The sequence below is a fragment of the Erpetoichthys calabaricus genome, chromosome 3, assembly GCF_900747795.2.
Source record: "Erpetoichthys calabaricus chromosome 3, fErpCal1.3, whole genome shotgun sequence".
NCBI lineage: Eukaryota > Metazoa > Chordata > Cladistia > Polypteriformes > Polypteridae > Erpetoichthys > Erpetoichthys calabaricus.
In genome coordinates, this window is record NC_041396.2 from 185,885,872 (window position 1) to 185,900,347 (window position 14,476).

At 37.5% G+C, this 14,476-nt stretch overlaps 1 protein-coding gene across 3 annotated transcripts in view; it reads right to left on the reverse strand.

Moving 5' to 3' along the window:
* slc22a16 (solute carrier family 22 member 16) overlaps positions 1-6,969 on the reverse strand; it is a 37,927-nt gene extending 30,958 nt beyond the window's left edge. For 2 of the 3 annotated variants that reach the window (XR_007934528.1, XM_051925240.1), the window contains exons 1-3: positions 6,717-6,969; positions 1,004-1,480; positions 570-687 (exon numbers count right to left, since the gene is read on the reverse strand). Coding sequence is in view for 2 of the 3 variants with exons in the window: in XM_051925240.1 (XP_051781200.1) it covers positions 570-687; positions 1,004-1,480; positions 6,717-6,763 (642 nt within the window). In the remaining variant the exon portion in view is untranslated. The remainder of the gene's footprint in view (positions 1-569; positions 688-1,003; positions 1,481-6,716) is intronic. The other variant, XM_028797599.2, reaches the window with a different exon arrangement.
* Between the last annotated feature and the right edge of the window lie 7,507 nt (positions 6,970-14,476).

Sequence of the window (14,476 nt, forward strand, 5' to 3'; positions counted from 1 at the left end):
GCCAGATGGCAGTCCACCTGGGTTGCCCTGTAGGGTTCTAGGGGTGCCACCAGGGGCTGCTGCAGGGACAGCAGAGCCCTGCTTCATCAGACTCCCACCTTAACCGGAAGTGTTTCCGGACCAAGCCTATGGGACACTGGAAGTACTTCCAGGTATCACATAAAAGGAGCCTGCTCCCAATGCTCCAGGAGCCAGAGACAGAAGGGAGAAGGAAGAAGCTTGCTGAAAGAAGGAGGAGATGGAGAGAGAGAGAAGGAAGACACAAAGAGGAAGATAAAGAGCTGTGTGCTTCATTTGTACTTATTGTGTATGTAACTGTGGCTGAATTGTGGGAAACACTTAAGGAAGAGTTTCCCATAAAACAATAAAAAGCCTGTGTTGTGCTGGACTTGTGCCTGGTGTTGTGTCTGTGTCAGGTTCGGGAAGTTGGAGCGCCCCCATGCAGGCCAAAATAATTAATAAAGCAATAGGTAGGCTACAGATCAGGCATACAGACATAAGTATAGTTAATCTTACATTTATGAACATAACTTCACCTACAACAAGTACATAACTTAATGGTTACTTACCATAGCAAGAAGAAAACGCAAGACAATGAAAATGTAGTAATTAAAAGAAAAGGCAACGCAGATTCCAAGCACATATTGGCACACACTTGTGAAAATCAGCATTGGTCTTCTCCCCACTCTAAGGAACAATAACAATAACACTTAATAGCTCAGTTAAGCCATGCCAAGTAAACAAAAGTACAGTATGTATAGAATGACCGTAGGGTAGAACTGACATTAAAAATGTCCAAAAAAAAAAGTTGTATTTCAATATCATACTGTGTGTCTAAACAATCAAGAAAAAAATGGGTCATTCCTTTTACACTCTTAGTTACAAATTTGTCATAGTGTCACAAAAAACACAATTCTATACAGTGACTGAAAGAAAGTAGAGTATAATTGAGGTGTAAATAAGTCTTAGAATATACAAAAATAATTATGATAACATACTATACCTATCAGCTACATCTCCAAATATCAGTGCTCCTATAAGGACTCCGAGCATGAAGGTTGGTTGTGTTAGCTTGGCAAGCCATTCATTATCACAGACAAGGTCCCAGTCCATTACAATACTTTTATGTATATCAGTATTATCATAAATGTACCCATCTGAACACAAGAAGTCAGATTTATTTCCACTAAACTCATAATCAGAATGGGAACTGTTTATTCTTAAAGACCGTGAGCATTTGCTAAGCTCCCACTGATGACCCTCCTTTGTGTTCACAAGAACATATCCTTTCTCTGGAATCCATACATTCCACATGTGGTCCAATCCATTACCACTGTAATTTGCCAGCGTAAAACTCGTAATGTTCTCAGCAACATAGCATATAAAATTGGGAGTCTCAGATAAAAATACTGAGGCTAAATAATGAATGCCACAAGATACTGATTGGAAGACAGCTGCAAAATATACACAAGCCTGGAACCTGGAAAAGAAAAGAAAAATATTAATGTTAGGCTTATGAAATATGGATATCTTATATAAGAATTGCCTGTCCATTTTTTAAATTCTACTCTGAGGACTGAAATGCTAATAAGATGTTCAAAAATGTGATTTAATACCTCTTTTGAAATAATGTTTTCGCACAAACTATGTAGTTTTTTTATACATAGAAAAATGTAAACAGTCTTATAAATACAGCTAGCTTCCTTGCTATATTATTATATTATCTATAAAATGTGATGTTACAAAGTGCATTAATGCATTTTGTCATGAAAATTACAGTATTTATAATTGTTATTATTAACATTATGTGCATAACGCTGCCATGATGTGACATTAGCGTTCTCTGTGAGGCAATTGCTGTCTGTCACTACAATTTGTGCGAGAGTCAGGCTGTTTAAGAACCATTTGCCAATTAACGTTTGGATCCGTGAGGGTCTAGATTATGAAGGATTTAACACGCTACTTTACTTTACTTATGATAGACAAACAGCAGTAAATTAATGATTGACCTTAAGATCAATTGTATGGCATTTTTAGCATTACAATGCTGTCAGGAAATGCTGCCCTGATCAGTTATATGAGGCAGCTTGAAAACAACAGACGAAAGGCTGTTTTACAGGAATTCTGAAATAATAAAATGATTAAATTAACAAATTCAATATTAGATAGATAGATAGATAGATAGATAGATAGATAGATAGATAGATAGATAGATAGATAGATAGATAGATAGATACTTTATTAATCCCAATGGGAAATTCACAATTATTATACTAATAATACTACTTTTTATTAACAGTAGCCTTAAAGTTGTGACAAATTGAAAAAAAGGAGGAAAGATCTGGAAAATTAAAGCATCTGGAGTTTTGTGGCATTTTAAATATGACTTTATTTGACTTGTCCATTAAATATTACTTTTCCTTAAGCATTATTAATCATCTCATGCCCCCTACATAAACTGATGCAATCCCACAATAGCAAATGTCACAAACCTGACCTGATTTAATAACCAACCTGATTTTAAAAGTGAGCTGTTATAAAAGCAGCTTTAAAAAGTATGTGTAAATGGAAATATCCTGAATTTAGTACATAAGAAAATTTAAAGGACACAGGTCCTTGGTAATACCTTGTTAAACAACCCACACCCCCTAAACAATACTACTTATCAAATAAAGAAATATCACATTTAGTTTAACTAATTAGAGTTCAGTACTTAACAATTTATGACCCTTCCCCAAAAACAGGTGGTACATCAAAACCTTTCAAATCCTGGGGTTGGCAAGCCAACAGAAAATTTGGTAACTCCTGCTTTTACATATATTTCAGTTGCACAACAGTATTTCACATTAGCTACACCCTGGAATATAATTTGTGTCCTTCCATAAATACAGAAAATTATAATGTATGCAGTCATGTATATACCAATGTGGGTGTGTGTAAAGATGCTGCAAACAAATAGGCATTTTGACTTGATTAGGGTGTGTACTAAACTGAGAGCATTGTTTTAAAATGCATAATTTACTTCCTTCCTACTCATTTTTTTTACTAGTTGAATAATTTTGAAACATGAAGCAAAATTAGTATTCCAACTGTAAAGGATTAGAATATTGTACCTAGTTAATAAATCTCAAATAATACAATCATATTACTCCTAATACTCTTCTGCTACAAAGCTCAGAGCTTAAATATCCCACAACATTTGCATATCTCATATAAATTATTTGAGGCATCTAAGACATTATGACAAAAAAGCGCACCTTTTGGAATCAGAGCTCAATCAACCCTACATTAGAGACATGGCTTCTAAATCCTGTAATTTTTGATATCAATGTGAGGAAGCACCTTGTATTAACAGATTACTAAAACAAATTTAAAGTGTTCTGGCAAAATAGGGTAACCCTACTTACTGTATACAAATATAACCACCTTAACAGATTTTCTCTTAGTTATGAGCATTCATGTGCAAACATTGAAGACAACAATGTGGGCATTTAAAATTAATTCCAGTTGCAGCCTGTGCAGGCCTCTCTACACTGTCAATTAAATAGCTAACCTTGTCCATTTGATGCCACTGCATTTGACACCACTAAGAAGTAACAGCAACTGGTCTTTTAAAATACAGGCAACATTGTACAGTATACAGTTTGAAAAGTGTAATTATCAAGCGCAGTGTACAAAAAAATCAGTGTCGCTGATAGCTAAAATTCAACACTGGACATCTGCAGATTTAATTTTTGCCTGACTAATGTCTTAAAGAGGTAGTAGATGTGTGGAATGATATGTAGATCATGCCTAATTGCTTCATTATTATATGTACACAACTTGGAAATTACAGTTTTTCAACAGAGACAAATTATGGGGATACTGCAAGCCAAAGTAATATACTAAAGAGGTGAAAAATCAAAAGTATTTGGTTTTGTCTCACACATAAAAAGGCTTACTAAGTTGGAATCCTTTAAACACTTGTACCTATTTCATGCACCACCAAACACTCTTACATTGTCAGAGGTGCTGGTTTGTAATATGCCCCTTTCATCTCCTTTTTTCATGCTGCCTGACATTCACACAGGGTAACTGTGAAAATCGTTGTCACACTAAGGTGGGGCCGAGTGGTCTTTTGGCCGTGGAATCCCTAGAAGGTTTTCTTTCTGGCATGGACACAAGCTGGAGTGCATGTTATCAAACTGGATATTTACTTTTAGCCATTACAGCCTTACAAACAATATAATTTCATTTGTAACTAAATACACATTCAAACACATTAAGGATTCATTTATTTTTGTCTCATTTGAAACTATTTTTTGAGCTACACTTCTGCATGAAAATGTATAAAATATACAGTTGATTCAGAAAATATTCAGAACTCCTCATTTTCTGAACAATTTATTACATTATAAATTTTATTTTAAATGAACGATTTGCCATTTCTACCAATCAGTCAACACTCAATAACCCATAATGACAATTTATTAAAATCCAGAACTTAAATCTCTAATTCATAAAAATATTCAGACCATTAACTCTGTAATTTGTAGAAGACCCTTTGGCAGTAATAATGGTTCATTTTTTCTTGGGTAAGTTTGTACAACCTTTGCAACCTGTATTTGGGCTGTTTACCCCATTCTTCCTGACAGATCCTCTCAGGCTCCATTACACTGGGTGGAAAGTGTCTGTAAATTGACATCTGCAGATCTCTCCACAGATGTTCTATGAGATTTAAGTCAGGGTTTTGGCTAGACCACTCAAGAACATTTAGGGACTTGTCAAGAAGTCACTGCAGCATTGTCTTAGCTGTATGCTTTGGGTTATTACTGTACTGAAATGTGAACCATCGCTCCAGTTTAAGGTTATGTGCACTCTGGAGCAGGTTTTCTTCAAGGACCTCCCTGTATTTGGCTGCATTCATCCTCCCCTCAGTTCAGACCAGTGTCACTGAGAAGCACTGCCGTAGACTGATTTTGCCACCACCATGCTTTACTGCAGGGATTGTATTGGGCTGTCATATGCCTTTTACTCAGGAGTGTCTTTAATCTTGCTACTCTAATATAAATGACTTGTTGATGAAGTGCTGCTGCGATGGCTATCTTTCTGACAGGTTCTCCCGTCTCAGCAGAGCACTTCTAAAGCTCGGTTACAGTGTCTATTAGGTTCTTAGTCACCTCCCTGACCAAGACCCATCTTGTTCAGTTAATCAGTCTGGCCAGATGACCAACTCTAAGAAGAGTGCTGGGCTTCCAAACCTCTTCCATTTCTCAGTTATTGAGGCCACTGTGCTCCTGTACTCACTGTGTTGCATACCCTTGACCTTATCTATGCCCCACCACAATTTTATCACAGAGGTCTACGAGATTTCCTTGGACTTCATGGCATTGCTTTTATCTTGACAATACAGTTTGAATTGTGTGACCTCATATACATAGGTGTGTGCCTTTCTAAATACTGTCCAATCAATTTAAAATACCACAGGTGGACTCCAGTCAAGTTCTAGATATATCTCAAGGATATCTAAAGCAAACAAGATGCACATGCCACACCAAAAGGTCTGAATACTTAAGTTAATGAGAGAGTTCAAAGTTTGATTTTTAACATTTTGCAAACCTTTCTGAAAATATGCTTTCATTTTGTCACTATAGGTTATTGAGTGTAGAATTGAGAAATGTGAATTTGTGAAAAATTGCAAATGTATCTATTTAAATTTAAATTTGCAACACAATACAGTGTGCAGAAAGTGAAAGAGTCTGAATACTTTGTGAATTCACTGTGTACATGTTTTTTTTATTGTAAGAAATCATGGATGCATTCAAATGCCCCATAAACATCAGTGGAATAGAAAATACTTATACAATTTGTGCAGGTAATGGCCCCCAAGGAAAACATAACAAAAAAGGAACAAATAATATGACTTATTGTATAAGAAAACTCTAAAATAAACAAAAAGTCACTTATAAGCACAAAAATTAATCACCCCTGTTTAAGTCTTGTCTAATAGCAAGTAACTCCTCCATGAGACTGAAGAACAACTTAATTCTGTCTGGCATGAACACCACCAGTGTTGCAGCACCAAATCCCGCAGTTTCACACGATTGATCAGATAGCTGCGCCAGCGTTTCAGTCATTGCTCTAATTGGTCCCACAGATTTTCTATGGGATTTAAACCTGGGGATGTTAAGGAGCCAGTGTAGTGTAGTTTTTTTGTATGTTTTTTTTTTAATAAATTTGCAAACATTTTTAAAATCCTGTCTATGCTTTGTCATTCTGGAGTATTGACTTTTGTTTAATGTGGTGAAAAATGAACTGTAGCTGACCACGCTGTACAGTACGTTAGCAGGTCCTTAAACCTCCGATTGTGGCAAAACCTATTTTATACTGTTAAATCTTTTTAGCCTGGTTTGTGATATAAGCCAAATCTGACGTTCTGCATAGGCTTATGTGATCAAGCTGTGCGCCTGGTAGCTGCACAGCACATCGACCGAACCCTACATGAGGACATACATAACACCACCGCTTGAAATATTTAAGCAGTTACCACATTTATACGGTATGCCAAGTTAAGGGAGGCACGACACACTTCAGTTAGATTAAACGTTCTGCTCGCATTAAGTCCGTTCTCTACTTGCACCTGTTGAAGTGACCATTACAGACACACAGCCGAATCTACCAAAAAGTAAAACAAACGTCAATTTTCATTCGTTTGCTGCATCCCCATCCAGAGGTACCTGCTGAAATGCCCGAGCTCGTCGAAAATCCGCTCCACAGACTGCATGGCTGAGTGCCTGGAACATCCGCGTGCTCCGCCGTCCGTCAAGTTGCGAGAACTTCAAATGTACAGGTAATTGATTGCTTACGATACGGTACCTTCGCCGCTCCGCCTTCAGACAGATGCCCACTCACCAGTTGACGAATTGAGTCCGCCCCCTGCCATGCGTTTGTTGGACGTTATTTGTCACATTTGCCCCCGTACCATACCACGTCCCGTCTACTTGGGCAGCAGCTGCTTCCTGGTGTTATGTGGCTACACTCGCGCGGGAGAGTCAGGTTTCCACAGCTGGTCGCCGCTGATACTTAAAGTCCCCAGTTAGTCTGTCCTCTCTTCACCCCGGTGTCGCTCCCTGTTCTTCATGACAGAAGCCTCGAGTAAGATATGAAACTAATAATAACATCGGGTTCTGTGCTTCCTATTATATAGAGGTCTTTCATAAAACAGTACTTTATTTTACCAACAAAAGTTGTACTATGGTGAATTCGTTGACATGCTGCTCATTAAACTCTATAGGCGCTGCATGAAGTAAACAATCTTTATGTAATGCTGGCTTTATTATGGGGATTTTTTTTTTGAAAGGTTCACAGTTCATATACCAAAAGGTTCTTTGTGCCGCAGTAAATAGCACACGAGGTGTTTTGAAATCTCTGTAAATGTGATTTTTGTGAAGTACGATCATAAATTCATAATGTTTTAAGACGGGCCTGAAATTTATGTACGGCAATCGTGACAGAACGGGTGGCACTTTCACTTACAGAACTTGGAAGTTCTCTTCTGAGGTACTTTCTGTGTTTAGTTTATTTGCTATATGTCCAGGCTCACATCACCTGCTTCGCGTCTCCTTCCATAAGCCAAATAAATGTTGTTAGGTTTGCTGGAACCACTGATTCGTTCGTTTGGATTACAGTATGAGTGACTTCGTCCATTTAAACTTTTGCTTCTGGCAATCATGAGCTAGAAAATGGCAGTTTATAAAAATCATGTACTAGAAGATGGCAGTTAAGAAAACTGATGGATAGGCCTTTGTTATGTTTTTACTTTTTCAGAAGGTTTTACAGATAATCGGGTCAGCAAGTCGGCTAACATCCACCATGACTTGCTGACCAACCACAAGCTTTACCTGGTAGGTAACCACCCATACAATCAGATTGTGATTGAGACTACAAATGCCATGAATATATATATATATATATATATTTATATATATATATATATATATACACCAGGGAAAATAAGTATTGAATGCGTCAATATTTTTCTCAGTAAATATATTTTGACATGATATGAAATTTTCACCACATGTCGGTAACAGCCCAAATAATACACACATACAAAGAAATCAAAACAAATAAGTCCATGAATTAAGTTATGTGTAATAAAGTGGAATGACACAGGGAAAACGTACTGAACACATGAAGAAAAGGAGGTGCAAAAAGACATGGAAAGCCTAGAAACCAGTTGAAATCTGTCAGTATTTTGAAAGTTAATCCTGCACCCTATCAGTTCAAACTAATATCAGCTGGTTTAGTCCTTTTTGATGGCCTATAAAAAAGGTTTCTCATTACCAAGGTGTCACACAAGAAGCATCTCATGATGGGTAAAAGCAAAGAGCTCTCTCAAGACCTTCACAGCCCTATTATTACAAAACATAGTGATGCCATTGGTTACAGACGTATTTCTAAACTTCTGAATGTTTCAGTGAGCACCATTGGGGGCATAATCCTGGTAGATGGCAGCAGATTCTTATCAAGAATGTCCCGATAAATCTTGCGAGGAGCACCTGGTCGTTTATGGTGAAATGATGTTCTTTCCACTTCCGGATTATGGACCCAGTGGTGCTCACTAGAACATTGAGAATTTTAGAAATACATCTGTAACCAATGCCATCAGTATGTTTTGCAACAATATGGTTGCAAAGGTCTTAAGAGAGCTCTTTGGTTTTACCCATCATGAGATGCTTCTTGTGTGACACCTTCCCCACTGTATATACCCTGTCAAGTAAGTGAACCAGCCCCCATGGTGCAATGTCTCGGGCTTTGCCGACATTTGATCCCCGTAAATGGAAGCAAAATTGGGTACACCTGATGAGCCCCAAATAGGGAGACACATGTGTCGTGTACTCTTTGTATTATTTGGCAGGTACTATATAACATACAGTACATATATGAATTTAAATGATTTTAACATATAACAAAATGTAAAAAAAAGTAATGGGATCTGAATACTTCTTGAATTTAATCTATCTACTATATAATAAAATACTACTATATGTGTGCATGTGTGTATATTTGGTCCCTCTAATCAATGTAATTGGTCAATTTTAGTTTGGTCTGATTGGTCAGTTATGGATGTGATAGCTCAGTGTTACAGATGATAACACAATACTTTTGTGGTGCAAAGTTAAAAAAGAAGTTAAAATTGAGCATTTTAATGACAGCAAAGTAAATAAATTACTGAGCAACACTGGGTCAGTAAACACTAATGAGGCACAACCAAGGTTGCCTACAAAGACAGGAAGCACTTGCCATAATACAAATGTTTTCACAGTGGGTAATGGGAGTGCATCTACCATTGGTGGTAGTCAAAAATCAGACAGGAGGTGAGCAAAGTGCCTCAAATGACAGGGTCTGAGATGTGGGTTTTATGGGAGTGGGATTAAGAGAGGTCAGCGCTGGGAAAGAGAGGTTAAGACACACAAGGATACAGAGGAAGAACATAGGAAGAATACAACTTACCGACCAATGTAGGGTGACTATATTCTAATAAGGCACAACTCAATTTGCCTTCAAAGATGATAAGTATTTTCAAGAATATGAATGATGTTTTTACAGGGGATATTGGGGGTCCTTCTTTCATTGGTGGTAGTCAAAAAGAGGACAGGAGCTGAACAAGATTCCTTGAAATGACACATTCTGAAAGGCAGGACTTTGGGAACACGATTGATAGAGGAATCTAGAGGAATCACCAGGCAAGAGAAACTAAGACACACAAGGATACCAAGGCATAAAAGAAATGATGTGGGTACACACAGGACAAGAGATATCAAATACATTAAAATTCAATATTGCTCATTTACCTGTCTTTGTCAGGTAAGTAAAACTATTAATGTATAATATGTATGCTGCATGTAATGTATATGTGTATATAGTATTTTCTTAAATATACATTTTATTTTTGCAGAATTACTTTATATTGTAGTCTTATTTTCCAAACAGCAAGAAATTTAGATGCCTGCAGCAGCAGAAACTTGAAAAGCAAGGATCCAGATGTGCTCCTTAGCACCCCATTAATTCAGTAATTAACATTCCAGAATTGTTTGGGTTTATGTTGAAATACCTTTCTGGGTTTCTTTTCCTTAGATATTTAGCATATCTTAAAATTAGTCATTGTTGATCTTAAAAGTTGGATGATACTTGGACGTTGATGAGGTCAGCTATGCTGGCTGATGTTTTGTGGGACAGTTTCACAGATGTCTTAGTAAGATTTCAGAAATCAGGTATACATTCAGCAAATAGCAACCAATTTTAGCAGCACATTTCACTGAATTATGGTGACCACACATTACTCCAAAAGTAATGGTAAACAACCTCTCAATATCTTGCTTTTTCTGCACAACTGGCCAATTCCCATCTTAGAAGACTGCATTCTTTGTTCTTGAATACATCGCTGAATACCTCCTCTCACCAACTACCTCATTCCTGTCTGTCTGGTTTCTTTGTGGCTTGCGGCTATTTGCCTGCATAACCTTTAAATCAGGTGCACAACAAATAAATAGTTATATATTTTTGGTTTTGACCTCTGCTGTCCTATGTGTGATCCTGCAGCTTAACTTATGAAAACATGCGTAAAATGAATGTACAAATATTTCCTAAAAACTTCTATGAAGAGTTTTTAACAATTTCTAAATCCTTCCTACCTGTGACCTGTTTATAAATCACAAGTTATTTTAAAATTGTACGTACCTGGATGAGCGTATCATTTCCAACCAAAGAACACCTTCAGATATCCCTGTATGGATATAATACCATATAAACTGCAAACAATCACTCCCGTTAAAATGGCAAAATCAATGCCAAGTTCAGAAAAAAAATCTTTACAGATCAGATAAGGGTCCTGATGACAAAGATAATATTATTTTATTTGTACACTGAGCATTGGAGCTACTTGAAAATCTAAATATATTGTTTGTCAGGTTTTAATAATATTGGTTACTGTAGTAGGTGACCAAAATCAAGCAAGCAAGACTTGACTGAGGATAAGATGAGTTTCTTCAAACTGTCTGGATGCTACAAGCTACAAGCCTATTATTAGATGACAACCTGTTACCACCACAATAATGAGGAGGTAGAGCCTGCAGGCTAAAGTGATTCTGCATGACTACTTCCAAATGACAGACTGTGAAATGATGCGCAATTCACATGGGGACAATATCAAGAGACTCTGTCACTGCATCATAGACTATATTAACTTTTGTGTCGACAGTGTGGTACCCTCTAAGATACTGCATTGCTTTTTAACCAACAAGCCCTGAATTACTAAGGAGTTAAAAGGTCCTCTGAATGAGAGAAGAGAGCATTCAAATTCTACGACAAAGAGACTCTGGGGATGCCCAGCAAGTCCTGACAAAATGCCAAATGAAGAAAAGGAATCTTACAAAGCTAAAGTAGAAAAAAGGCTCACTCATAATAACATGAAAGATGTCTGAAATGGACTGGGCACAATTACTGAATTTAATCAATCCATGGCTCAGGTTGTAGAAGAGAATGTGGACAAAGCTAATGACCTGAACCAATTTTTTAATAGATTTTCCATCTCACTACCCCCTTCTTCCAATTACCAATCCTCCCACTCCATTCCTGCTACTTGACAACTGTTTCTACATCATCTAGAATGGTCAGTGATGAGTCCATCTCTGATCATCTGTATGAGCTGTCTAACTGAAGACCAAGAGAGGAGACAAATAAAGAAGCTACATACAGGAAAAGCCCTGGCACCAGACGGAGTCAGTCTTTGAGTATTTAAGACCTGTGCTGGCCAACTTTATGGTATCCTCTATCACCTGTTCAGTCTGACTCTAAGGCTCCAGAAAGTGTTGCTGCTGTGCAAAATCATCCTGCATTGTTCCTGTTCCAAAGAAGGCAGGCAGTTCTTTACCTTTACTAGAGACCAGTTGCCCTTATGTTTCACACCATGAAAGCCTTTGAGAGTCTGGTCCTGGGCTTCATGAGCCTTTTATGGTAGACTTCCACTGCAGTTTGCCTACTGAACAAAGATTGGAGTGAAGTATGCATTGATCTGTCTGCTCCACAAGGATTACTCTTGCCTGGACAAAGCTGGCAGTACAGTGAGAATTATGTATTTTGAATTCTCCAGTGCCTTCAATACCATCCAACCATTCCTGTTAAAGGGTAAGCTCAGAGATATGCAGGTGGATGAATCTATGGTGTGCTGGATAATGGACTGTCTGTCCAGCAGACCTTGGTTTGTGAAGCTGAAGGACTATGTCTCTTATACGGATGTGAGCAACATAAGAGCACCAAGGGACAGTCCTATTTCCTTTTCTCTTTACTCTGTACACCTCCAGCTACAAATATAACACCAAGTCATGTCACTTGCAGAAATTCTCGGATGACTCTGCACTTATGGAGTGTATTGATAAGGGGAATGAGACAGAGTATAGGAGTCACGTGGAACACTTTTTTTCTTGGTGCAGTGAGAAGTCAAGCAAAATGACATCTTGGTGAAGAAAGAGTTGTCTACAACTTATTATCAGCAAAGCCAAGGAACCGCACCAAACAGCCTTTATGTGTGGTCACTATTCAGGGAGTGGATGTTGAGGTGGTGCACTCCTACAAGTACTTGGGGGTCTACATCAATGATAGGTTGGACTGGTCTCATAGCTGATAATATGACTTCAAGAGAAGCTCACTGAATCAACAAATTAATAAAAAGGGCAGACTTAGTTATGGGACACACTGTGGATCCCCTGGAGGTAGTAGTGGAGAATGAAAATAAAACTGAGTACCATTATAAACAATGCTGCACATCCTGTCTCTGACACAGTAACACTGAGAACTTCCAGCCAACAAATTATTCAGCTGTAAAACTCCTTGGGCTCTAATAACAAAACGCTTGAATAATGCCAAACTGTGACTATCACTGCTAAGTCAGAAGTTTATCTTTCTTTTTAGTTTTCTTTGTTTTTAGTCATTCTGGTGTGTGTTCTATAGTGTTTATGTTTCTATCTATCTATCTATCTATCTATCTATCTATCTATCTATCTATCTATCTATCTATCTATCTATCTATCTATCTATCTATCTATCTATCTATCTATCTATCTATCTATCGAGCTTCTGTAAAAATCCTATTATCTATCTACAACAACAACAACAACATTTATTTATATAGCACATTTTCATACAAAAAGTAGCTCAAAGTGCTTTACATAATGAAGAGAAGAAAAATAAAAGACAAAATAAGAAATTAAAATAAGACAACATTAGTTAACATAGAAAGGAGTAAGGTCCGATGGCCAGGGTGGACAGAAAAAACAAAAAAAAACTCGAGAAGGCTGGAGAAAAAAATAAAATCTGTAGGGGTTCCAGGCCACGAGACCGCCCAGTCCCCTCTGGGCATTCTACCTAACATAAATGAAATAGTCCTCTTTGTAGTTCGGGTTTTTCACGGAGTCACTTGATGCCGATGGTCACACAGACTTCTGGCTTTTAATCCATCCATCATTGTTGGAACATCATGGTGCTTTGGGTAGATGGTGGTGGCGCACGCCACCACCAACAGGACACCGGAAAAGGAAACAGAAGAGAGAGTAGGGGTTAGTACAGATTTTGAATGAATAGTTATTATAATGAATTGGATATACAGAGTATCAGGAATAAATTACAGTGAAGTTATGAGAAGGCCATGTTAAAATAATGTGTTTTCAGTAGTTTTTTAAAGTGCTCCACTGTATTAGCCTGGCGAATTCCTACTGGCAGGCTATTCCAGATTTTAGGTGCATAACAGCAGAAGGCCGCCTCACCACTTCTTTTAAGTTTTGCTCTTGGAATTCTAAGGAGACACTCAGTTGAGGATCTGAGGTTACGATTTGGAATATAAGGTGTCAGACATTCCGATATATAAGCTGGGGCGAGATTATTTAAAGCTTTATAAACCATAATTTTAAAGTCAATTCTGAATGACACAGGTAACCAGTGTAGTGACATCAAAACTGGAGAAATGTGTTCGGATTTTCTTTTCCTGGTAAGGATTCTAGGAGCTGCATTCTGCACTAGTTGCAAACGATTGATGTCTTTTTTGGGTAGACCTGAGAGGAGTGCGTTACAGTAATCTAGCCGACTGAAAACAAACGCATGAACTAATTTTTCTGCATCTTTCGATGATATAAGAGGTCTAACTTTTTCTATGTTTCTTAGGTGAAAAAATGCTGTCCTAGTGATCTGATTAATATGCGATTTAAAATTCAGATTACAATCAACGGTTACCCCTAAGCTTTTTACCTCCGATTTGACTTTTAATCCTAATGCATCCAGTTTATTTCTAATAGCCTCATTGTATCCATTATTGCCAATCACTAAGATTTCGGTTTTTTCTTTATTTAATTTGAGAAAGTTACTATTCATCCATTCTGAGATACAAGTTAGACATTGTGTTAGCGAATCAAGAGATTTGGGGTCATCAGGTGCTATTGATAAA